The sequence below is a fragment of the Canis lupus genome, chromosome 10 (genome assembly GCF_003254725.2).
Source record: "Canis lupus dingo isolate Sandy chromosome 10, ASM325472v2, whole genome shotgun sequence".
Classification (NCBI taxonomy): Eukaryota; Metazoa; Chordata; class Mammalia; order Carnivora; family Canidae; genus Canis; species Canis lupus.
The window spans coordinates 22,390,211-22,415,129 of NC_064252.1; the positions used below are offsets into that span (position 1 = coordinate 22,390,211).

General features: G+C 48.5%; 1 protein-coding gene across 1 annotated transcript in view; it reads right to left on the minus strand.

Moving 5' to 3' along the window:
• Positions 1-2,273: 2,273 nt before the first annotated feature.
• Positions 2,274-24,919, minus strand: part of SAMM50 (SAMM50 sorting and assembly machinery component) — a 34,691-nt gene continuing 12,045 nt past the window's right edge. The window contains exons 5-15 of the mRNA XM_025457033.3: positions 24,733-24,839; positions 23,939-24,069; positions 23,617-23,704; positions 21,285-21,413; positions 20,765-20,836; positions 20,039-20,125; positions 17,348-17,418; positions 14,779-14,846; positions 10,042-10,188; positions 9,244-9,385; positions 2,274-2,471 (exon numbers count right to left, since the gene is read on the minus strand). Coding sequence (XP_025312818.1) covers positions 2,426-2,471; positions 9,244-9,385; positions 10,042-10,188; positions 14,779-14,846; positions 17,348-17,418; positions 20,039-20,125; positions 20,765-20,836; positions 21,285-21,413; positions 23,617-23,704; positions 23,939-24,069; positions 24,733-24,839 — 1,088 coding nt within the window. The 3' untranslated portion in view covers positions 2,274-2,425. The remainder of the gene's footprint in view (positions 2,472-9,243; positions 9,386-10,041; positions 10,189-14,778; positions 14,847-17,347; positions 17,419-20,038; positions 20,126-20,764; positions 20,837-21,284; positions 21,414-23,616; positions 23,705-23,938; positions 24,070-24,732; positions 24,840-24,919) is intronic.

Genomic DNA, 24,919 nt, shown 5'->3' on the forward strand with positions numbered 1-24,919 from the left:
GCTAGATCATAAATCTGCAGACACGATGGGCACCCGAGGAGCCACAGGTGCTGCCCAGGGAGCATGTTGCCGGCGAAGCTGCGTGTAAAGGTCACTCAGCGTGTGCACGGAGACCACAAGTTCACGGGAAAGGAGGACGTGATCCATCACCGTGGCCTCACCGCCCGCGAAAAGCAGGCTCCCTAAAGTTAGTGTCCTCGTTACAAGTGGGAGCTGGCCGCCCCAGCAGGCTTCCAGCAGGGGAAGCAGCAGCGTTCTCCGTCAGAACAGAGAAGTGGGCTTTGTGGCCCATGCCCCATGCCCCCTACCCCCCCACCCCCCGCAGAGGTTAATGAAACATCCAGCTCCTTTCCAGTCCCGAACACGCAGGTATTTACAGAAAAATGGAGTAGCACGAGGAGGCAGGGTGGTACTCTGTGGAGGGTTCTGTTAGCTTTTCAGGTTGTCCATCAGAGCTGATGCCCTAAAATAGTAGCTATGAAAAATTACTTCCCACAACGAACCTTCTCCGGTTTCTGGTCTTTCACGGGAAGCACTGTGTGAAGCGCTTGTGGCTTCAGGCTCTAGTCTGCCCACTGAATTCCACCTGGGAATGAACAGACTTTGCATTTTTACCCAGCGCCTCCACTGTTTTCATGCAGCCGCGAGAAGGGGCAGCGTGTGCAAACAACCGCCACCCCTTGTGCACAGCGACAGCTGGGCCTGTGCACTTTAATTAAGGGCTGGTGCCAGCGACCCGGGCAGGGCCTGATGAGGCATGCACCCTTTCAAAAATGACTTCTTCGGGCTCTCCACTGGCATGGTAGATGAATTCTCAAAGGTCACAGCGTCTGAGAGAATTATTCGGGTTTTACTGTTCTTAATTTACAGTCTGAACATGACAGTGTTACAGCATGGGCTTATTTTGCCAAAGGCATAAATGTGACATTGTAAACAATAAAGCAATTCAGGGGAAAGAGCATATTTCCCCACGTTCCCAACTCATCAGAAAGGTAAAGCTGTGTTGCTTCTTATATATTCTCTGCAAAATCCCCAGAGTTCCCACAGGCAATGGGGGCAAGGCAGTCCTTGGGACACCCAAGAGCTTGGCCCCAGGATGACATGGGCCGTGGCCTCAAGCGGCACCTGAAACCCAAGCTCACTTGGCAACAAACAACATGTTCCAGGGAGGACTGCAAGTGACAGGAACTCAGCCCCAGCTAGCAGAGGGGAAAATCCAGTAGTAAAATATTACCCAGGCACCATCTGCAATCCTGGACATTTCTTTTTTTTTTTTTTTCCTGGACATTTCTATGGGAAGAATTCAAAGGAGGTTTAACTTGCAAAACAAAACTTTTTTCACATGACTAACGAAGTATATCCTGAAAATATCACTTTGAAGATACAAGGTACATGCAGAAGAATAACAGCCCCCCAAAGATGTCCGTGTTCCAGTTCCTGGAATCTGTGACCATCACATAACATGACAAGGGGGAATTAAGGTCACTGAGTGACATGAGGTAGCTGATCTTAAAATAGAGTAGCTGGGCTGTCCAGGGGCACCCAATGTACTCACGAGGATCTGAAAAAGCAGCGGGAGGGAAGAAGAGAGAGACTCGGAGATGCTCCGCAGCTGGCTTTGAAAACACAGGACGGGACCTTCAGCCCAGGATGTGGGGCCCCTGGGAGTTGCAAGGCCAGGAAACGATTTTCCCCAGGAGCCTCCTGAAGGAACACAGTGCCGCTGGCAGTGATGTCAGTGAGGCCCTTCTGGATGCCTGACCTCCAGGCCACAAGACGGTTGTGCGTGTGGTTCTAAGCCGCTGGGTTTGTGGTAATCTGTTAGAGCAGCGTCAGGGAGCTGATATACGCATCTTATCAATACTGTCACCTCTGAAGAACACATTTTCCTTTCTGCCTCAGTGCCCCCAACGCGACACAGGATTCCTCAAGCCACCCACATTACAGCGCTCTAACCCCAGACTGTGACTGCAGCCCCCGCCAGCGTGGTCCCCATCTCGGCACCGCCTGAGCCCCCATGCCCCCCGCCAGCGGCCTGGGCTTCCCCTGGGGCCCTGCAGAGCGGTTCTGGTGCACGGGACCCAGACTCAGAAGCTCCAGGAGCCTGGGAGGAAAGCAACCGGGGCGCTGTCTGATGGGACCTCCCATCTGGCCGGTCCACACGGAAGAACATATGGCAACTTTAAACGTCCCGCCCCCTCCATGTGGTCCTCTGGAAAAGCCAGCGTGGGACACAGAGCAGGGGAAAGCAAATCATATCCATGATGCCTCTGTTTGTCTTTAAAATTTATTGACGTGGTTTCCCACCAGGCCTGCAGAGGATGGCACGGACGTGTTTACTTGGCGAGAGGGCACGTGGCACCAAGTGACTCATGCCACCCCAGTCCCAGGGCTCCTCCTGCAGGGTCCAGAGCACATGTGTCGGCTACAGGAACCTTATCCCGGCTCCAAACTGGACACCATCGCATGTCCTAAAAGAGCAAAGGGCAGAAAATCAACACTGGCTGCTCTGCTCACCCCCATCATCACAAGCCCACAAGCGGGCGCCTCCCTTCGCCAAGCCTGCAGGCAGCCCTGCCTCCAGCACCGGCCTCTCTGGGAGCCGGCCCCCGCAGCCTGGCTCTCCCTGCATCCCAGGTGCCTCGCCTGCAGCCCTCTGCTCCTTCTGCCCATCCCTATCCGCCAGCCCTATGGCTTCTTCCTTTGCTGACTTAAGAACCAGCCTTTGGAGGACAGAAACACGGTGACACATGGGGACACAGGGCCCCCTTTATTGCTCCCTCCCCACCTACTTTACATTCCCCTAATTCTGACTCAAGTGACAAAAAGAAAAGGACCCAGGAAAGAAATGTTATGAACAATAAAAACCCGAGAGAAAAAATCCCATAGTTTTGTGTTTATTTCTAAGGCTAACAGGCAAGGAGCAAGTTATAAGAGACTTTCTGTGCAGAGCAGAGCAGTGACAAGAGAAGTGTCCTGGCTGGAAGCAACAGAGGTGGCTGTGCACCTGGCAAACCACAGCACCCAGTGGGGTTGGGAAGGGTGGGGGGGAGGGGTAGAGATGGAAGGGTGGAGAAGTGGGGGGGGAGGATGGAGGAGGACAGAGGAGGAGGGGGACAGAGGAGTGGGCAGGGGGGATGGAGGAGGGCAGGGGGTCCAAAGGAGTGGGTAGACAGAGGAGGGGGCTAGGGGACTGAGAAGGGAGGAGGAGTGGTGGGAGGACCCAGAAGGAAGAGGGGACAAGGAGGACAGGGAGGGTGCAGAGGGAGGGAAGACGGAGTAGGAGAAACAAGGAGGATGGAAAGGGGGCCAGGAGGGGGGCAGAACCTGGGCCAGCCCAGACCCCAGCAGGCTTCCGGGGGCTTTGGACCACGACAGCATCACTGCCCCTCAGGGGTCCCCCTGCCACTTCTTAGCACCTGCCCCTGACCCAGGAAAAGGAAGGGTGCAAAGGAATCACGCTACTTACAATCCTGGTGACCCACTGATGCCCTAGGGTTTTATTCTGTGGGTCTTACTCCATGTGCCGCTGACAGGGCACCAAGCCCACATTCAGACAAACAAGCAGGATGAGTGGTGAGGCTCCAGTCCCAGCAGGAGGAGGAGAGCGGGCCCCTGGGCCTGGATGCAAGAGCACCCGCGGGCCTCCTGCCTCCATGGAGGCCTGGGCCACAGCCCCGCTACCCCCAGAATGAGAGCCCCCAGGCCACAGCTGGCAGCGGGACTGCTGATGCCACAGGGATGCGGTGCACTGTGAATCAAGAAGCCTGGTGCATGGTAGGGGCAGACTCCCACTCTGTCCACCCGGGGGCTGTGCCCAGGGGCTGGACCGCAGATGTCTGTGGCCTGGCCCGGGGACATCAGCCCCCAGAGGCATAAGCATCAAGGAAGAAGGGCATTCTGAATCCCAAACAGCAGCTGACAGGCGCATTGTGGAACATAGCATCTTTGCAAGTTGTGGACAATTTCCAGAAAACCTGGACACAAGAATGGCTCCTTCAGGGGAGCCTGGCTGGCTCAGTCAATGGAGCATGTGACTCTTTGCTTTTTTTTTTTTTTTAAGATTTTATCTATTTATTCATGAGACACACACAGAGAGAAGCAGAGACACAGGCAGAGGAAGAAGCAGGCTCCTTTCAGGGAGCCCGATGCAGGACTCGATTCCAGGGCCCTGGGATCATGAACCTAAGAGGAAGGCAGACACTCAACCACTGAGCCACCCAGGCGTCCTGGGCACGCAACTCTTGATCTCAGCATTGTGAGTTCAAGCCCCATGCTGGGTGTAGAGATTACTTAAAAATTAAGGAAAAAAAAAAAAAAAAAAAAGCTCCTACATTCAGAGGAAACTTGCTAATTTTACTGTCATAGCCTGTGCCCTTGCCCAATTTCAGGGTTGATAGCGTATGAAAACCAGCAGGAAGTTTCTCTTTGTTGACCTCTGGGTGATGGCGTAAAACACCTGATATTAAGAGATTCAAGGTGGGCCACTGTCCCCATTGCTCGGATTCCCTGAAGGACAGAAGTGCTCCCTGGCTGCCTGCAGTAGCAGGAGTGCTCCAGCCAGGAGGGATGGTGGCAGTACTTGGTGACCTCTGGTAAAACCATGACAAAATCCTTAGAAAGGCAAAGACCTACAACCAAAAGCAGGGCTGCATTTGTACAAGTTCTGTTTGAATCTAAAGGATTTCTCTATTTTACACCATCAGGTCCATGACTGCTTTCATTCTTGAGAAAAATGCCCCAAAATAGGCCAGGAGACAAAGTCAGCCAAGCCCCCCAGCTCATGTGATTCAGGAACCAGGGGGCATTCCGACAGGGTCATTTTCTCCCATCTGTAAAGAGACCGAATGCCCTGCAAGCACAGGCTCGTAGGAGCACAGTGAAGAAAAGGTGCCTGCTAGCAACACAAATGTCTCAGCATTACACAAGGCAGGAGCCATGAGGCAGTATCACTGAAACACCTATCTTTCCATCGTGTGTCCACCTCAGAGGTCCTCCAGGTCTCTCCAGGACCCCCTCCCACCAGGAGGGTCCCCAACAGGCCTTGCTGTGCGCCCTCCACTGCCTCCTGCTCTGCTCCGCACCATGAGGGTCACCACGGGGACTCCATGGAAGTCACACCCTCCTGCTGCTAGGCCCTCAGACCCTGCACACGGTCCCCCAGCGGTCACTCAGGGACACCAGGTGCTGCTGGGGCCAGGAAACCCGGCAGAGGACAGGGCAGACAAGGGCCAGAACTCAAAGACCTTGGGTGTGTGCCCGAAGTGAAATGGCCAGAAATGATGGAAGGTGCGAGTGACTGGGACCAAGAGCCTCCCCAAACCTCCCTTTTGCTCCTATAAAATGACAGTCCACGTGCCCCTCGCTTGTCGTGCCTGCACACCTTGGGTCCGGGTCTTCTGCAGCCCAGAGTGCCCTCCCCAGCAAGTCCCCAGCCGTCCAAGTCAGGAAGCTCCAGCCCAGAAACCATGTTCCCCAGGAAGGCCTCACCAGCCCTCACTGGGCAAGATGAGCCTCTTTCTCCTCTTCCCTTGACTCACGGTGAGTGGCTCTCAGGAGCCGGCCTCGTTTGTCCTTCAGTCTCCTGAGGCTGCACTCCGTGAGCACAGAGCGACAGAACAGTTAGGCTTCAGACAACAGGGCCTGCCCTGAATCACCTCCACTACAAAATCTAGCCAGCATTTCAAAGCTAGTTCCATTTGTGTAAAGGTCCAAAATCCTAACTAGAGAGCATCTGCATTAAGAGTGTGTGTGTGGGGGGGAACCTACAGGTGATTCACACACACATACTCCTCTGTCCTGCTACTAATTTCAGAAATGAAAATAAGATTCTAACAATATTACCCAAACTTTACAAAATTCCCAGTTTGATGATAAAACTTCAAACAAAGCCACACACAGAGTAAAAGCAAGTTTCACATTCAAGGGTAACCAGGCTGACCCCATGCAGGGGACACTGGACACAGAAAGCATTTGCTGCAATCACCACGCTCAGGTCATGAAGCAGAGCCGCTCCATGGCTAGAGGGCTGGGGAGCCTCCTTCTATTCCGGTCTTTAAATGTCATGTGCACAGTACGCTTCTGCCTTCCAGAAGAAACCACATTTGAAATTCATCTCTGAAACAGATTTTTTCAATTTAGAGAGAGGCAAAGCTGAAAGGTGAGCAGAAGGAAGCATTCTCTGTAAAGATTTTGTGAATACAGGGAAAGACTCAGGGCTCCTGAGCTGGGTGATGGATCCGCGGAGCACAGTGACATCCAGTGGCCTTGAACAACACTGCGGCCATGGTGACTCCAGCAGGCAGGCTGAGTGGAAGGAGAGGAGGCCTACAGCCCCAGGGACTTGCCCAAGTCACATGGCCGGTGTGGGGGAGAGACAGAGCAGGGCTGGTCACATGGCCCCACATCTGCGGCTGAGAGGGAAGCAGTCAGCTCTCTCGGTGGTGGATGATCATTCGGTGACACAGACAACACAGCTACAGCTAAAAAGCCACATGCACTTCTAGTTTTCTTTGTAATAAATACTTAGGATGTATTTACTTACATAACTTGCACTAATATTAACACAGTTAATCCAAATCGATCATCACGGACACACGCTATACAATCTTTGAGACAGGAAAGTGCATATAGAATTCGTTTGAATAAGAAGACCTTCCAAAATGAAGAAGGAACACGTGATTTTCATCTTTCTGCAATTAATACTTGAGGTGCAGAAAAAGCAGCGTGGGGAAGGAATGGTGTGTTTTCACATCCACCTGGGCTCTCAGAAGAGGGAGGTGGAGGCTTGGTGCTCCGTGCTTGCAAGTTTTGGTTACAGGCGAAAGGGTGCAAGCTTTGGCCCCAGGCAGGCCTGGTCCTGCTGCTGAGCTGACCACAGCCCCTGCGCCAAGGCTCGCTGTCCTCATCTGAGAAAGGGGTGACTCTCCCTGCACAGAGCTGTTGGGAGGCTTCCATGATAACATCAAGTCCTTAGCAGGGCGTCTCACACAAGGTAAGTGTTCAATAAACGCCAGTGATCGCCTTCCCTTCACAAAACATTGTGATTGCCCTCAGAAGAGACCCAGAGTCAGTCTCCTTCAGAGCGTGGCTGGTCCTCATCAAGGGAATGCGTTAAGAATGCAGGGTCCAGAGGACCACGCCCGGGGGAGTCGGAGGCACGTTACAGTTTGAGAAGCACAGGCTCAGGTGGCTTCAGCACCCACAAGTGACTTCATCCTGGTGTGGGTATGGGCTCGACGCCTGCCCCTCTGGGGCTCCCAATTAGCACTTGGAGGGTGTGAATATGGCTTTGCAGAAAGCAGCCTGCAAAACTATGTTCATTTACCCGAGACTGTAAAGGCGTGAGGAGTCTGCTAAAAAGTTACCTAATGCACCAATCTTGTTCTAGGAGAAAAATGCCTGTTTTCACATTTCATTATCTCTGAAATTGGGAAACAAAATCCCACCTGTAGTGTGTCTCAAACACAGCCAGGAGGCAGCCCATGCATAGTGGAGGGAAATGTCTCCAAAGGGAACTTGCTTTGTTTCCTATGTGAAAAAGGCCACTGAGAGTCCACCAGGAGCAATAGCAGGAGCAGGAACCAACATTTACCAACAAAATGCCGAGCACTGTTCCAAGTGCTTCACATGCATGAATTCATTCAGGCGTGGTTGCTAGCGCCCATTCTCTGGGCACAAAGACTAAGACCCGAAGCAGTTGAGTCACTCACCCTGGGTCACACAGTCACAGAGTGGCCGAGCTGGCACCCACGCCTGGACAGCTGGGCTCCTGCACAGACAGCCTGTGCAACTAGACCCTTTCCAGCCCTGGCTGTGAGGAGAACAGGCACAGGCTGGAGGAGAGTTAACAGTCATCAGAGCAGCTGCTGGCTGTGGGGCACTGGAAGGAAGGGTTCCAACATCCCCGGGAGCCAGGGCAGCCCCACAGCCAGAATCAGCCTCCCAGGTAGACTGAGGAGCAGATGCTACTGACCGGGTAACTGTAAGGAATCTGGATGACAGATCCTAAGAACTGGTGCTTTCTTAAAAGCCTGTGAAAGTGGCTACCCTTGAAAAAGCACCACCACCTACCACACTGAAGCAGAAGATGGTGGGAGTAAAACCAGTACTGTTTTTCCTTAAACTAGGACAAACTCCAACGTCATGCCTGAGTCTCAGACAGCACCACTCAATGGCCAAGTAACTGTAGACAAATGACAGAGGAAAAAAATACAGCCTAGAGTCCTGAATGTATTAGCATGAAAATAACGAGAGGATATAAACACTGTTATGGGTGGAATGCTTATGTCTCCATAAACTTCATGTTAAACTTCATGTTAAAGCCCTAACCATGAGATGGTATTTGAAGGTGAGGCCTTTGGGGGTTCACTAGGTTTAGATGACATTATGAAGGCAGGGTCCCCATGGTGGGGCTACTGTCCTTATAAAAAGAGACATCAGAGAGCTAGCTTGCTCTCTCTTCACCATGTGAGGACACAGAAAGAAGGGTCCATCCACAAGCCAGGAAGAGAGCTGTCACACGGCCAGCACCTTGATCGTGAACTTCCAGCCTCCAGAACTGTCAGACCTAAATGTCTGTAGTTTAAGCCCCCTGTCTGTGGTATTTTGTTAGAGCAGCCTCACCTAAGACAGACCAAGACCACACTTCTGGATTTCACAAAATGTATACAACGGATACTATACACACTAAGAAAGAGATGGAATTAATTTCTGTAACTGTAAATGGCCTCATGCCATCCCCATCCACATAGTATTTAGCAAACCTTGCTCATTAAGAGGACTACTAGAGAAAGGCCAAGAGGGCAGGTTCCTCTGCTCCCCAGAGAAGGTGCTGGAGAACAAGTCCTCTGTGGCCAGGAGCAAAGCCTTGTCCAATCCAATTCTGAGTTCTTGGCCTGCAACGTCACCTGGTCACCAGAAACACCTCATTCCATATTTAACAAGCAGGATCAATAATACCTCAATTCCTCCAGCCAGACCCATGCAGGAGCTGCCATTATTTGGCCACAGTGAGTACAAAGAGAGAGAGGTGGGGAGTGGGAACACGTCATATTCATCCTCCAAAATGAATGGAGAAAAATCCAATGGAAGAAAATATTTTTTCATTCTTTTGCTAAGTATTCAATTTCTCCTAAAATCTTGATTCTTACAGGCTACTGACAAAATGTTTAACCGTGTTCACAACAAAACACAACTTCTAGGTGGTACAATGTAACTGTGGGGAAGAACCCTGGCACCTACCTGTCACCCTTCTGCACGCCCATGGGAACACAATAATTAAGTTCCAGCCGAGCAATGTTGCCAAGTCTGAGGACGATCCCGGCACCGTAAGACCAGCGAATACACTCAGCCAGCTTCCGAATGTGAGCCTTGGGGCCCTCCCCTGAAAAGAGAGAAGATGTGACCAACAGTAGGAAGCCCCTCACATAAGCTGTCCTCACGCAAGCCCTGGCTCTCTTCTTTGCTGTGTGGCCTTCAGTTCATGACCACTTAGGGTTTATTGTCTGTTTTGCCCAAGGTTACTTTTGCCAAAACTTAAGAGCATCCACTGAGAGTAGTAAACATATTATTTTTAAAAGATGCTCCTGGGGCACCTGGGTGGCTCAGTGGTTCAGCGTCTGCCTTTGGCTCAGGTCATGATCCTGAGGTCCTGGGATCAAGTCCCGCATCGGGCTCCCCGCAGGGAGCCTGCTTCTCCCTCTGCCTGTGTCTTTGCCTCTGTGTCTCTCTCGTGAATAAATAAATAAAATCTTTAAAAAAAAAATGCTCCTATCCATTCCATTTAAACTACAAATAGCTATAAAACTAAATCAATAAGAAAACAAATAAAAATAGCCCTGAATGTTTACTTTGTTGCAAAATACTATTTTGTGTGTTTCATTCAACACCTTCACTCTGAGCACCTTTATCAAGTGTTGTAAAAATTTTTTTAAAGTAAGGCACATCTCTGTAAGTAAAGACTCTGTAATATAACAGGTGCTGTACTTTAAACACAAAAGCAACTGTGCCCTGACAGTCTCTAAGCAGCCCTGGGCTTACCGTAGTTGAGGTTGCAGAGATTCCCCGCATTGAGGAAGAAGTGTGTTCTGAAGAGCTCCCCGAAGCCACCCTGGCCTGGCCGGAAAGGCAGTGGGGTGTACAGGTGCAGACCGCCGGCCCAGTATGCTTCTCCACCCAGGTAGTCTCCTGGACAAGGAAGAGGTGCAGAACAAAACAGAAGCTCTCAGATTCAGAATCACATTGAAGTTCCACACACTCTACAAGGGAGACGTGTGCTGTGTGCAGAACACGGAGGGCTCAGGCTCTGAGTGGTGGCTCTTCTAACTCCTGATGTCAGCCTCACTTTAAAGTCTTTCTTTTTTGCCTGGTTCCTTTTATAAGCTTTAGGGGGGAAAATGCTAGTGTAGTTTAGAAAAGAACGCAATTACAAATTTATCAAAGCTGTAAAATGCTTGGAGTAAAACAAGTGAACTCACGGAAGTCGCCTTTTCCACAACTGCAGATGACCAGATCACGGCCACCTGGCAGATGAAACGGTTTCCTTGGCAACAATTTCAAGACCAAAAGATGGGTGACAGAATGCAGAATGGGCCTCTACAGTTTCCAGAAAGGGCTGGACACGCTATCAGTCAAAAGGCACAGAATGTCTACTGTCCACCAGGTAAGGAAGCAGCATTCCAGCTCAATGTGTCCAGGGAAGAGGCCCATTTTTGAAGGTTCATGACCACGTAGGGTTTGTTGTCTATTTTTGCCCATGGTTACTTTTGCCAAAACTCAAGACTATCTGCTGAGTATTTAAACATATTATTTCTAAAAAATGCTTCTATCCATTCCATTTTAACTACAAATAGCTATAAAACTAAATCAACAAAACAAAAATAGCCCTGAATGTTTATACTTTGTTGCAAAATCCTATTTGGAAAGTGTCTTAGTATTTGTTAATACAAAATGACAGATCATAAAAAAGAAAAGTGAGTTGTCTCCAAGGTTAACCTCAAAGAATAAGCTGCTTGTTCACATCAAGACCAGCCATCTCCTCAATCTCTGTTTTAGTATCAAAGTTCTAGAGGGAACAAAAACATACAAGTAACAGGTCGGTTGTGTTTGCTTTTCATTTCCTAGTAACTGCCCACCTCTTAAATAACACATTTTACTCTGGTCATAAAAGGGATATATATTCATTGTAGAAAATCTGGTAAGTAAAAGGAAAGTATAAAAAAAAGGAAAATATCCATTAATTTCTCCTATTCAGAGATAACATTTCTCGTGTCTTTCATCCAGTGAACTGTGATGAATAATTGAGAAATAAAATGTGAGTCATCGCGTACATAGGTCCATAGATATATATCTCAGTCCTGCTTTTAAAAAGCTGGTTTAATAATTTAATATGTTGTAAGCACTTTCATCTAATACCTTCTATTGTTTGGAAATGTGATTTAGATGCCTGAATAATCAATCACATGTGGACCATGCTTACCTAATCCTCGTCTACTGTCATGTTGCTATTTTCTTGAGAGCAGACATCAGCCGTCACGAGTCTCCTTGCACACACACATGTATTTAAAGCCTTGTCTTGTAGTATAATCTCCATAAAGAAAAATATACACATCTGAAGTAAACTGCTCGGTAACTCCCCTCCAGGGACTGGAGACACAAGCATATGTAGCCCCCAGAACGCTCTGCTCTCCTCGCTAACCACTCCCTTGCTGGCCAGCAGCACAGATCACTCTAGCCCATCCCTAAATTTTACATGGATCTAATCACACCTGAAGCCTCCTCTGGGTCTGGCCTTGCTGCTACTGGTCTTGCACGTTTCTGAGGCTCATTTATGTTGTATTCAGCCAGCAGCTCTAACTCGCTCACCCTCCTCATTATAGAACAGTCCACAGTGTGAGGAGACCATTTATTTGCCCACTCTAGTGTCAATGGGCATTTGGGCTTCTAGTGTTCAGAATGGAGCTATTATTATTAGTCTTTGCATATTTTAGGTTCCTGATTGATATACACTGTCAAACTGCTTTCATGAAAAGTCATGCAATTTGCATTCCTGTCCATAGTATCTCACCGATGGCCTGCCTAATAGGGTACTAAGGGGAATATCATTGTGTTTTAATTTTCAGGCATGTGGTAGACTCTTAAACTTCCATACAGGCACTATATAATACTTCCTTACAACAAAAAAAGAACAAGACTATCCCTAATGTTTTACTTCTCTTTTAAAAAAATGACACACTGGGATCCCTGGGTGGCGCAGTGGTCTAGCGCCTGTTTTTGGCCCAGGGCGCGATCCTGGAGACCCGGGATCGAATCCCACGTCAGGCTCCCGGTGCATGGAGCCTGCTTCTCCCTCTGCCTGTGTCTCTGCCTCTCTCTCTCTCTCTCCTCTCTCTCTCTCTCTGTGATTATCATAAATAAATAAAAATTTAAAAAAAAAATGACACACTAATAAAGTACTCTAGAGACAAGTGGCAAGGATGTGTATTATGCACAAAAATTATGCACAAGACAGTCATTATTTACAGTAATAAGAAATGGAAACAGCAAAGATTTTGTTAAAAGAACAAAAGGTCAGAAAACCAGGGTAGAATATTTTATAATGGAATGACATGCAAACATTTTAGTGATGTGGGTTTTTTAAAAAGGTTTTATTTATTTGACAGAAAGAGAGCATGAGGCAGGAGGAGGGGCAGAGGGAGAAAGAAAAGCAGGCTCCCCAGACCCTGTGATCATGACCTGAGCCAAAGACAGTCACTCAACCCACCGAGCCACCTGGCAACCCTAAATGATGTTTTTGAAGATTTTAATAACATGTGGAAACGCCTCGGATAGAATGTCAAGTGTCAGAGAGGGGTCCAGGAAACAGGAGTAATTGAAACAGGCTTTCCAGAGAGCAACATAAAGCTTCAAAATGTTCAAAATCCTTTGATCTAGGGATTCCACATCTAGACTTTACATTATAAAGTAAAACTTAGAGATGAGCACAAAGATTCAGTTAGGTTATTCACAGATACACTGCTTTATGATCATAAGAAAAAAGAAAGCCTAAATGTCCAACATTTGGGATTTGGTTTAAAAAAGACTACAATTTGGCAACAAGATGAAATATGCAGCCATGAAAAACGACAGAGTTTTTCTCTCTCCGATTCACTGCTGGCGGGAATGCAAAATGGTACAGCCATTTTGGAAGACAGCCTGGCAATTTCTTACAAAGATAACACAGCTTTATCATACGTTCCAGCAACTGCTCTAATTGCTATTTCCCCAGATGAAACCTTATGTCCAAACAAAAACTTGCACGTGAATGTTTATATCAGCTTTACTCATGATTGCCAAAAATTGGATGTCTTGCAACTGAGATACCCTCCCCTAGGTGAATGGATAAGCAGACGGTGGCAGTCACATAATGGAATATTGTTCAGTGATATAAAGACATGAGCTGGGGCGCCTGGGTGGCTCAGTTGGTTAAACATCTGCTTTCGACTCAGCTCATGATCCCAGGGTCCTGGGATGGAGCCTTTCACTGGGCTCCTTGCTTGGTGGGGAGTCTGCTTCTCCTTCTGCCACTCCCCCTGCTGTGCTCTCTTTCTCAAATAAATAAATTTAATTAAATTTTAAAAAAGACATGAGCCTTCATGCTGTAAAAGACACAGAGGAACCTTCCATATGTTGCTCAGAGAGGCCAGGTTGAAAGGGGCACACACTGGATGGTTCCAACCACGGAGAGGAAACAGCTTGGGGCTGTCAGGCATGGGGCGGGGGAGGGAGGAGGGAGGAGGAAGTGGACCCTGGTGGACGGTGCAGCCGGGGAATCTGTAGGGTGCTGGAACGGTAGGTCCAGGCCACACGCATTTGCCAGAACCCAGGGAACTGCAAAGCACAGAGTGAGCCCGAGCGTGAACTACAGGATGCAGTGAATACTAACGCACCAACTGCTACCAGTGGGCCTAACGTGACGCCAATCATCGAGGATGCTAGGGCAGTGTACATGGAAACTCGGCGCCTTCTGCCCAACTTTCCTGTAAACCTAAAACTGCTCTCAAAATCAAAATCTATTACTTTAGAAAAGTTACAGTATGTCAAGAAGATGAAATAAACTGTCATTAAAAATGATGAAAAAAAAAATGATGAAGTACTCATTCCTGTAAAAATCTTTTTCATTTCTGTTACTGAGGGCGGTGGGAGAAGCAGGTCAGCACACGGTAGGCAAATGGACCAAACGCAAGCAGAGAGGCATGCTTGCTTAAACAACAAATGCTCCCATGTATCGTCGCTGGGCAGTGGGATCAGAGGTCAGTGCCGGGCACTTTTTGCTTATATTTTCTCATTTTCCTACAGTTCGCTCAACATGTATCTGTCCGTGCCTGCCATGTGATAAATGCTCTGTGGGGTGCTAATTCTGTGGTGGTGAAATACAGACATCTATTACTGTGGTAACGGAAACAAGCTTAGTTACCCTTGAACAACCCTCTGTGAACCGTGCACAGAGGGTTTTCTTTTCTCCAGCTCACCTCATTGTAAGAACATACTGTATGATACATACAACCTTCAGAACTGGTGTCAACTGGTCATGTTACTGGTGAGGCTTCCGGTAGGCTATTGGTAGCTAAGTGTTTGGAAAGACAAAAATGACACTCAGGTTTTCAACTGTGAGGTTGAGGGGTGGGGGCTTGGTGCCCCAACCTCTTCCCCATTCTGTCGTTCAAGAGTCTAGAGTATATGCTTTCACAAATGAGATATGAAACTTCGGCTTGGTGGTCTAATGGCAGAAAGACTGACCTTCACTCTGTGGCCCAACGCTGTGCATGCTGAACCCGCGCACACTGGTCGGTCCTCCAAGGTAAAACCTACAACAGAAGGCAGATGTCAGAAGAAAGCCACCAGTGAAAACCTACAAAATCCAGTGAAAGTGCAGAAAGCACACAAGTGAGGCTCATGTTTGATACTGGATTGTTGTCGACATTGTCACATGGCAAAACTTTTAAGGATTGGGAAGTGCATAGAAGGTAAGGTGACTTTCATAACAATCTAAACCAGAATCTAAACACTTCAAACTTTTGGGGAATGTAAGTGAGATAAAAGGCAAAATAAGGATCCTTCTTTAGAAAAGAGGGACATGTGGACTGTCCATTATAAAGGAATTATCTGTTATCTATGAGAATTCATTATGTAACAGCTCTGTTGCAAAACAGCCTCCTAGGTGCTCACATAAAATATTAAGTCTAAAAAAAAAGCAAGATAAGGGATGCCTGGGTGGCTCAGTGGTGGAGCATCTGCCTTTGGCTCATGTGATCCCGGGGTCTTGGGATCGAGTCCCATATTGGGCTCCCCGTGGGGAGCCTGCTTCTCCCTCTGCCTGTGTCTCTGCCTCTCTATGTCTCTCATGAATAAATAAATAAAAATCTTAAAAAAAAAGAAAAGCAAAATAAAAATTATATAACAGTATGATCTCAATTTTACAAAAAGAGGAAAATAATGCTAGAAGAAAACAGAACAAAACAATTATTGTTACTCTAAATGTTTTTAATATTTTCTACAGTGATTATATATCAGAAAAAAATTATTACAATTAAAAAAAATGAATTGCTCTCATATTCCTAATGGACTGGGTTATCACAATCTCTTAAACACTAACTGAACAAAATTAAAGGTATGAATTAAAAATTACTTAGAAACCCCATCCACTTTCTGTGAAACCTAACACCTTATCAGAAGCCAACTCTAGACCATGCTAAGTACTGAATAATGAAGTAAAATAACAAGCGAAGTGGTGTGTACTCTTTCTAATGGGGCTGCCACATTAACATTTGGGATTTCTAAGCAACGCCTTTCTGAATGCCCCCTTAATTATGGAAACAAACAGCAAGCTCCATTTGCTTTTTTCAACAAATGATAACTCGCACATACTCTTTGGAAATAATTAAGATGAACCAGGAAGCATAAAAAGCAAGAAGTCCTTTCCCCCTCCCTCATCCACCCAGATCCATCCCAATCTCCAGAGCTGACTGCTATCACTGGATTGGTGGTTGACCCTCAAGACCTTTGGTGTTATTCATGCAAACACATACACACGGGAGCTTTTGCCCCTGATCCAAGAGCAATCCGCTAACTGTGAGCACCTGCCAATTTTAACTTGTAGACATCTACCTCGTTCTTTTTAATCACTGCAGTCTCTTTAGAATGGCCATATTTGAATTTAATAATTTCTGTCTTGCAGTTTTCAAAGTTTTGCTATTATCAACAATGCTACGATGGACAGCCTTGTACATAAACCTCCTACACATTTATAAATGTATTTCTGCAAATTAAATTCGGAGAGGTGAAAGTGTTAGCTCCCAGACCTTACAAATTAAAATTTTTTATATTTCCGAACAGTATCCAAAAACTAGGCTAAACTAGTTTACACTAAAACATTTTAACCAATGCAATGTTAAAAAAAAAAGTCTCTTGCCCTCATGAACAATTATTAGTATTTCAAAGCAACAATTTCATACTCTGCTGATAGGAGTATAAATTACCATAAGCATTCTAAAAAGCAGTCTCCAGCAACATTCTCTATAAGCTTTAAAAAATGTTCATATTTTTTTGAGACAGTAATTCCACATTTAGGAATCTTTCCTTAGAAAATAAATAACACTTTACAAAGTCGTATGTTTCACGAGGTTGCTTATATGCAAATAATGAAAAATTAAAATGCAGCTTTTAAACAATTTCTCATGACTTGGTGAATGGGTTTACTCTGTTTTTTCCTTAAACCTTTTTAAAAGGCAAGGAGAACACAGGGGTGCCTGGCTGGCTGAGTGGGTGGAGTGCTACTGTTCTGAGTTCAAGCCCCATGCTGGGTATAGGGATTACTTAAAAATAAGATCTTTAAAATGAAATTTTAAAAAGTTAAAAAATCAAAAGCAGAGGAAACACAAAAGTGTCTGTAAGTTACAGTATATCAACAACTTAATATACATATATATATAATTTTATGTATGTATACACACACAAAAGCACACATCCACAAATAACAGACTCAAAGGAAATAGTCCCAAGTGTTTAACTCTGCTTATCCTTGAGCAGGATTTTTTTAAATTTCCTTAAATGTTTTTCTGTCTTTATATTTTGGTGATGCGTATGAACTGTATTCTTTCATTCTCAAAAGGGAATGTAAGATTTTTAATATTACGAAGTTAACTCGTAACCTGAAATAGTTACCAGTTACCTGAAACATAAAAACTGAAGTAAAATTTGAAATATTTGCTCTCCTAGTTATGCTTTTCTAAAATAACTTATGAAGAACCAACCAAAAAGAGCCAAAGACAAGCATGTGCAAGTCACCCACTCACTTGCTATTCCTTACCTGTCCGCAATACTTGATGGTTTATCACCAATGGGCACCAACACCCCACCCCAGAGAGATGTTGAAAAAACCTATGGAAACACAGACAGACAACCGTTTCTTCAGTGCCCCTTCCCTGCGATGAGCATCAGCGGGCGGCCACCGCACGGAGATCTGGTTGCAGGCGTGGCACTGGCAAAGAGCTCTGGGGCAGAGCGCAGGGGCGACAGACCAGGAACATCTGATTGTGGGGTTGGAGAGCTACAGCTGACAGTGTTTTGTGGGTACTTTAAAAACCTGCAACTTCAAATTTCACATGAAGACATAGCAAACACCAGCAAACACAAGCCCAAAGCACAAGCAAGGCATGGCTCCCTTGGCTTCCATCCCAGAGAGGGCAGCCCCACCCCTTCCACGAAGAGCGAGGCTGGGCACAGTGGGAGACACACCTCATCTGGCGAGGGGACAGTGGCGCCTTTACATCTGCCCCCCATCTCTAGCAGGCCTGGAGAGCTGCCAGCAGTGCTTCCCATTTCCTACAGGTGCCCCCATATGCCCTGACGGTCATGCCACACTGGGCCTCCCTCCAAACAGAAACTAGTTTCAATACGGTGCCCAAAGTCCTCTACCATCTGATGCGACCTCTGTCCTCTCTGCGCCGTCCCTCCTCCTCACTCTGTCCAGTCATGGCAGCCCCCTGGCTCGTCCTGGCAGTGCCATAGCTCCTGCCCAGAGAGCCTACGGCTGGCTTCCTTGCTTTGTTCTGGGCTGTGCTGCCCCACTGCAGATGCCTTCCTGAACCATCTTAAATAAGACAGCACCCCATCTGGGCCATTTTATCTTTACTCTGTTTTATTATTCTTTGTTACATTTGCTACCTGCTAAACTGTATATACACACGTGCTTGCTGCTTACTCATGGGTCTCCCTTCACTAGTCTGTGAGGGAGTGGGAACTGTTTTACTTACTGAGGTATTTTTAACGCCCAGGCAGTACTGGGCAGCCGATATAGATGTGGTGGGTGGATGGGTAGGTGAGTGGGTGCATGAAGAGCGATACCTGGACAAAAGCACAGGAACTGAGAGCACAGTGCAGGAGCCCTGACCTTGGTCTGGGAGGTCAGAGGAGGCCTATAGGAGATCGCCTATGCCGAAGTCTTAAAAAGGCAAGGAACGAGGGGCCAGGGAACAGCTGAAAGAAGGGACTTACAGCCAGCAGAGAACAAAGTGCAAGCCTGGAAGTAAGAGCTTAGTCCTTTAGGGAAATGAGAAATAGCTGAGCCAAAGCACAAGGAGAAGGGGAGAGAGACCAGGCCAAAGATTGTGTGCCACACCAATGGTGCCAGCTTCACACAGGAGATTTTAGGGCTTGCGTTTGAGAAAGACCAGCATGCCTGCAGTATGGAGGAAAAGGGGGAGCAGAAAAGGATATCAGAAAAGGATATCCTTTATCAGAAAAGGATATCACCACCAAGGTGAGAAAGCACAGCCTGGAATCTGAGTGATGCTGAGTGGGCAGAGAGGTGGACCTGGTGCTCAGTGGCCTTTGGGTGAGGACTCCTCCGAGCAGTCAGGGAGGTCAGGGCACTGGGGCCAAAGCTGTGCAAGCCAGTGCAACTGGGAGCCCGGGTGCAGGGTACAGATTTGGGAGGGAAGTAACAGTTGGTTTCAGACACACTGAATTTGAAGTGTCCATGTAAGGAATGGTGTTGGGATGCCTGGCAACACAGCACATGGATGGAGGCTGCAGCCATGGGGTGGGGTGGGCACGAGATCCTCTGGGGAGACTGCCAGCGCAGGACACTTCCACGACAATCTAGGGGGAGAGTCTTGCAAGGCGGCAGCATGGCAAGCCACAAAGGGACCCCACGAAGAGGAAGCGGACACATGGAAGGAGGATGCAGGCAGGATGGAGTCCAGTGAGGACAGTGTCAGCATGGTGGGGAGGGGAGGGGGGAGACCGGGAGGAGCTTGCCGACTGGACAATGCGGGGGCCCCAGCAGCGGCGGGGAAAAGGCAGGAAGTAGATTCAAGGAGCGAGGACTCCAGGGCTGACTGGGAGCAGTGATAGGAGACTTTAGAAATAGACATGTGTATCATCTCATTAAAGCTCACTCCTTGCTCCGAGTCTTATGATAGCAAAGGGCACAGGCGGGTGTGTGTTTGTGTGTGTCCAGTGGGGGAGCACAGAGAGCTGTTCCCCGTCACCAGCCTCCAAGAGGACTGGAGAACAAGCCAGGGGCTCCTCTGCCTTGGTCAGAATCAGGTCCCTTACTCCTCATTCCCGAACAAATCAGGAGAAACTAAACCAAATGGAATTAAAGATTTAAAAAGAAATGCCTGGAAGTGCCCAGGGCCCTGCAGACTCAGCCTAAGAAGGTGAAGACTGAGAATTTCTACTAAATGACCTCAGAGGGAAAGGAGGCACATGTCTGCCCTCCAGACATGTTTACATGATGGCCCTGAGCTGACAAATGGGGAAGGGGCTCTCCTGGAATCCCACACAAAATGACCGAAATGTTCCTCTTGCAGAGAAAAATGATCACTTCTACCAAAGTTTCCTTAATTCTGGCTAAATTGAAAAGACCAAGCACTTCAGTTTCAAGCACTAATGTTCTGGGCTTCTCCTCTGGATTGTGCTTTCACTCTCTGGGAACGGAGTTCCCTAAAATAAAGGATAAAAGTGCAGGTGAAGGTTGTGGCTGGATACTCACCGAATCAAAGACAAGTTGTTTATTCAACTGAAGCTCGAAATCTTCTTTTATGAAGCTCACGTCCCCTCCGGTGTAGCCAGCCAGTTCCTGTGGGCGAAGGACCCACAGGTGGAAATGGAGCAAACAGACGTACTACGCCAGCTCTGAGACCGTGTCACTCCAAGTACTGCCTAATCTTGTTTGGTATTTTTAAAAAGACAGGAGGTCGCTTCTGTCTGTCCCCTAGAAGCTCCATTCTAGTTGTTACTCTGGTTGTTCTAGATGGTCCTGGGGGACCGACAGAAATGCAGGATCCTCAAACACACTGATGCTGTAGAATAATCTACTCCTACACGTGAGTGAGAAATACCAGCCGCAGGAACATCCTGCTGCGTGCCGGGGCTTGTTTGGCCTACTCACTGTTTGAAAAAAGGAATTAGCCAGTCTTGCAAAATTGGGCACATGTGATGTAAAAATCTGATTTCCACTTGGTCCCCTGATCCTGAAGCTCAGGCAGACAGAGCATCATCCACCCCGGGGGCCCTCAGGCGCAGGGCTACCCTCTCTGCCTTGAGGTGACCAAGGGGTTGGTTCAACCAAATCTCCGCTTTCCTCCCGGCCTAGTGAGGGACACCCCATCCGGGTCGGAGCGTTAATCCACCCCTAAAAAATGTGCCTCCAGTGTGGGGCTCTCTCCCCTCCCAGGTCACCGAGCCAGCAGGTCGCACGCGGGTGAAGGATCGCTACCTGGTTAACTTTCAGCAAAGCACCTCTTCTCGGCAAGATGGAGGAGTTACGCGAGTCGATGACCATCGCGTGCTGAAAGAAACGTGCGGCGAGGTATTTCGCTTCAAGCAGGTGCACTTCCTGGCCACTGTGCCAGCCCCTCGCCCAATCACCTGACTTCACCCTCAGAAAAGCCCTCTGGGAAGGTAGCTCCCTGTCGCTACTTCACAGGTGAGGGAACCGACGGCGGGCGGAGCAGACCATTCATAGTCACCGCTGGGAGATTACCACCTGTCACGGGTCCGTCCTCTCAAGGAGCTTGACCCTGACCTAAGTGAACTCTGCCAGCTTTCCCGGCTCCCAGGCACACTGCCCTGTCACCACTGACGGGGCTTCAACAGAGTAATATGGTGCGGTTCCCATAAACTCACAAAGTGGCCGGCAGCCACCCAATCAGTGACCCTTCTCGGTCCGTCCAGTGCTGGCGAACGCTATTCTCCCAATGCACCTAAGTGCACAGCCACACCAGGAAAGCCCTTACCGAAAGAGATGACTTCAGCGAGTGCCCACTTTCCTTCCGGACAGCGAAGGATGCCGTCCTCGAGAGGCAGCCCAGCTCCCGCCACACGCCCTCCCACTTGACAGTGTGGCTGGTCTTCCATATGGGAAACTGCAAGGACACGGAGGATAAGCCTTCTGTGCTGTACACATGGAGGAGTCATTCCCAATCAGGTATCAGAACAGGGCATCTTATTCCATTTAACACCTTAGATAGGGTTTTTGTTTGTATGTTTGTTTTTATGGTAGGTGGGAGGGAGGAAAAGAAGGGAAGGAGGGGAAGGAAGGGATGGAGAAGGGGACAAAGCTGTGATCCTGCTCAAAGCAGCAGGACTGTGCTCTGGCAAGGAGACAGGTCACCTGCGTGAACGCTGCACACAGGGCACAGCTTCGTAACCCGCAGGCTTCTTCTCCTGACCTATGACAACCTGACACTCACCCACTCGGCCCTCCGAGCCCCAGTTCCAAAGCCAGGCCTGGTGACAGCAGCAACCCGCATCAGCCCCCGGAGAAGAGGGAGGAGACAAGGTGTTCATGAATAAAGAGCATTCTTCGGCCACTAGAGGCCTGAGCCAAGTGACCCCTTGGGTAAACGGCACCTGCCTCTTGCCCTGACCTAGGGGCCCTTAGAGTCAGGCCCACCCATCTTAGGTCCCTATCACAGACAGACACCCAGGTTGCTTCTGAACAGTGAACACTGCCTGGTGACCTCAAGAAGTGTGATGACGTGACTCCTACAAGGAAGCCAGGTCACTTCACACGACGTGGAGCAGTATTTAGCCAGCTGTTCTCCGTAGCCCTCTGGTCTGGCTCCCAAGGCGAGAACTCAGGGCCACCCATCTCCAGCTCTCAGCAAGTACCCACGAGGCACCGTGTCAGGTGCTGGGGAAGCAGACGTGATACAGGGCAGCCTTGCCCGCCTGCCACTTCTGCACTGAGGGCCACGTGAGACTCGGCTATTCCCCCGAAGCCTGGGGAAGGTGCACTGCGGGCCTCAATCATTGCTTCCCTCCTCCTAGGGCAGCTCTTAACTAAGAAAAACACAACTGCCCAGAGGAGACACATCTTGTCTCTGTGTTCACGGTCAGGAGGACGAGGCAGGGGCCAGAAGGTTCCATCTTCCTCCAGAACCTCATCTCTCAAACCCACGGCTGCTAGCTCCCAGTCCTCTGTCCCTCTGTCCCTCCTTCTGCCCTCTCACCTCTTCCATGCCCTGTGCATAAACAAGCTCTAAGTTTCCTAAGAACTTGCTCTTTAAAAAAAAACTTAGAAAAAAAGGATAAAAGAGGGACACAGGAGAGAGATGGGGAGGGAGAGCTGCTGGAGGGCAGGGGCTGGGAGGGCAGTGCTAGCCAGGCAGCCCCTTCCCCTTGCTGTGGGCAGGAAGGCATCAAGGGCTACTCCTGTCAGACGAGGACAGGTGGCCACATGGAGAATTGAAAATGGAACTGCAAGCACTCATGTCACATCCGGAGCCAGGAGCCACCAACCCACCTCCGTGCTGGGGACTTCCATGACCCTGGTCTGTCTTCAAGGCTAAGATGCGTGAGTAGCCAGTGTCTCCAGTGCCCACAAGGGGCTGAGCAGTACAGTGGGCTCAAGCTCGGGCTCCAGCAGGGGCTCCTAGACCAAAACTGCTGGGGTGCAGATGGAGAGAACATGCGAGGCATCCTCCCCTAGACACTGGTTCAGTGACAGGCGGGACCCAGGAACTTGCATTTCTAACCAGCTCACGGATGAGGCCATGCTGCTGATCTGTGGGCCACACTTGGGGAACTAATTTTACATGGCTTTATGCGTCCAGGTCTTCCCTCCTTTACCAAAGCCCGGAACGGGAGGGGAGGAGCCACACAGTATAGAAAGGAAGGGAGACAGGGCAGGGGTCAAAAGGTTGTCAGATGGCAGGAATTCCATCTGCTGCATCATGTCAGATCCTGCTAGAAGTAAACAAGTGCCAACCAACAAGGAAAGCTTTCGGTAACCTGCAGTGACCTTGCTGGCTATCAGAAGCTACTGACCTCCATGCACACGAGAAAGGACAAACACACGGCATCGCAGAAAGCCGGAAGCAGAGCTGCCACCTGGGAGCTGAGCCACTCTCTGGCCCCGGCAGTCTGCACTTGGCTCACGGAGAGGTACCCAGTCAGGAGGCAACCAAGAGCAGGGCAAAGGACAGAGGGTGACCCCGGCCATGAAGCCCACGCTCCAAGCGCCAGACTGACAGGCCCGCCCCCTCTTGCTGACCCTGGCGATCAGCTAAACAGGCACCTTGTTCTCCCTCAAGTGCACAAAGGGAAGGACACAGGGCTACTCACACTGTACTCGGCGGACACTCCTCTGTCTGTCTCCCGAAGCGAGCTCCAAGGGAACTGGCCAGTGACTTTATATAAGTTTACAGAGAAACTAGGAGACAATGGGACAGAGCTTTAAATGCAGAAACAGTGATTATAACTTGCACACATTTAAATCAACAGATCTAAAATTACACTCCTGGGGCTCATCTTCATGAAGAAAGCTACGGCATGTGTGACACTGCGCAAGGGCCAGCAGATTCAGCCAAGTGTCTTTTCACAACCAAGGCTTGTACTTTAACTTATAACCTGGCCACTGTACTCAATCATCTATCTGGCTTCCTACTTTCTCTCGAAGTTTCCAGGCTGCGGTTTGAAGAAGGACAGGCCATACGAAGTCTCTTTGGTTCCGTAGGAAAACTGAAAAGTCACCTTTTCTGCACGACCCAGAAGATTGGGGAGTTTGAGGCCAAGCACCTAAGAGGAGCAGAAAAACAGCAGTGGTTTACACAGAAGAAACGGTGTTAGGAAGGACTACACTGGCTCAGGGAGCCTCATAAACAGGACAAAACAGTGGACTGCAGATTGGGTCTTTCATCTGTAATCGCTTTTACTCTTTAAAATGTGCCTTTGCTGAGTGGATGTGCCCCCAACACATGCCTGATGGCGAGGGGCAGGCTCGCTTGCTGACTGCAAAGCCAGGAAAACCAACTGTACAGATTTGGAATTCAAGGGAATTTGAATAAGAAATTTAATACAAACATTCCCCAGATCGTTTCTAATTAACCATGGATGGTACCATGGTTTTCAGACAATCTAAAACATACTATAATCGGGATGGGGTGAAACAGTGTGGAGGGGGGAGGGAGAGGGTACTCGTCAATGAGCACTGGGTCGTCTGTGAAGTGGTGGATCATGTACTGTACACCTGAAACATCCAACACTGCGTGTTCCCTGGAATTTAAATTAAATTAAAAAGTAAAGAGTACTATGATCGATTCTAGGAAGATTCGTGAGAAACCATGCACTAGCCTACCGAGATGAAGGTGTCTGAAGGAGTCTCAGAACTACCCTCAGTTTTTAGAACAGTCACATTTTAAAAGCTCTTTATTGAAAGGTCTGCTCTGAGGAAGCACATACCATACTGCCTTCGTTGTTCCCAACCATGGTGTTATAACTGCCTGTTAATCTCCTTAATTCGGTGACTTCAAAGGTAACATCTAACCCATTTGGAAGCGCATCATCACCTATATACACAAAGAAATATTGAACAGTAAGAAAGCTAGCACATGTGCTTTTATTTTAGACCCCACTGATAAAAAAGGCA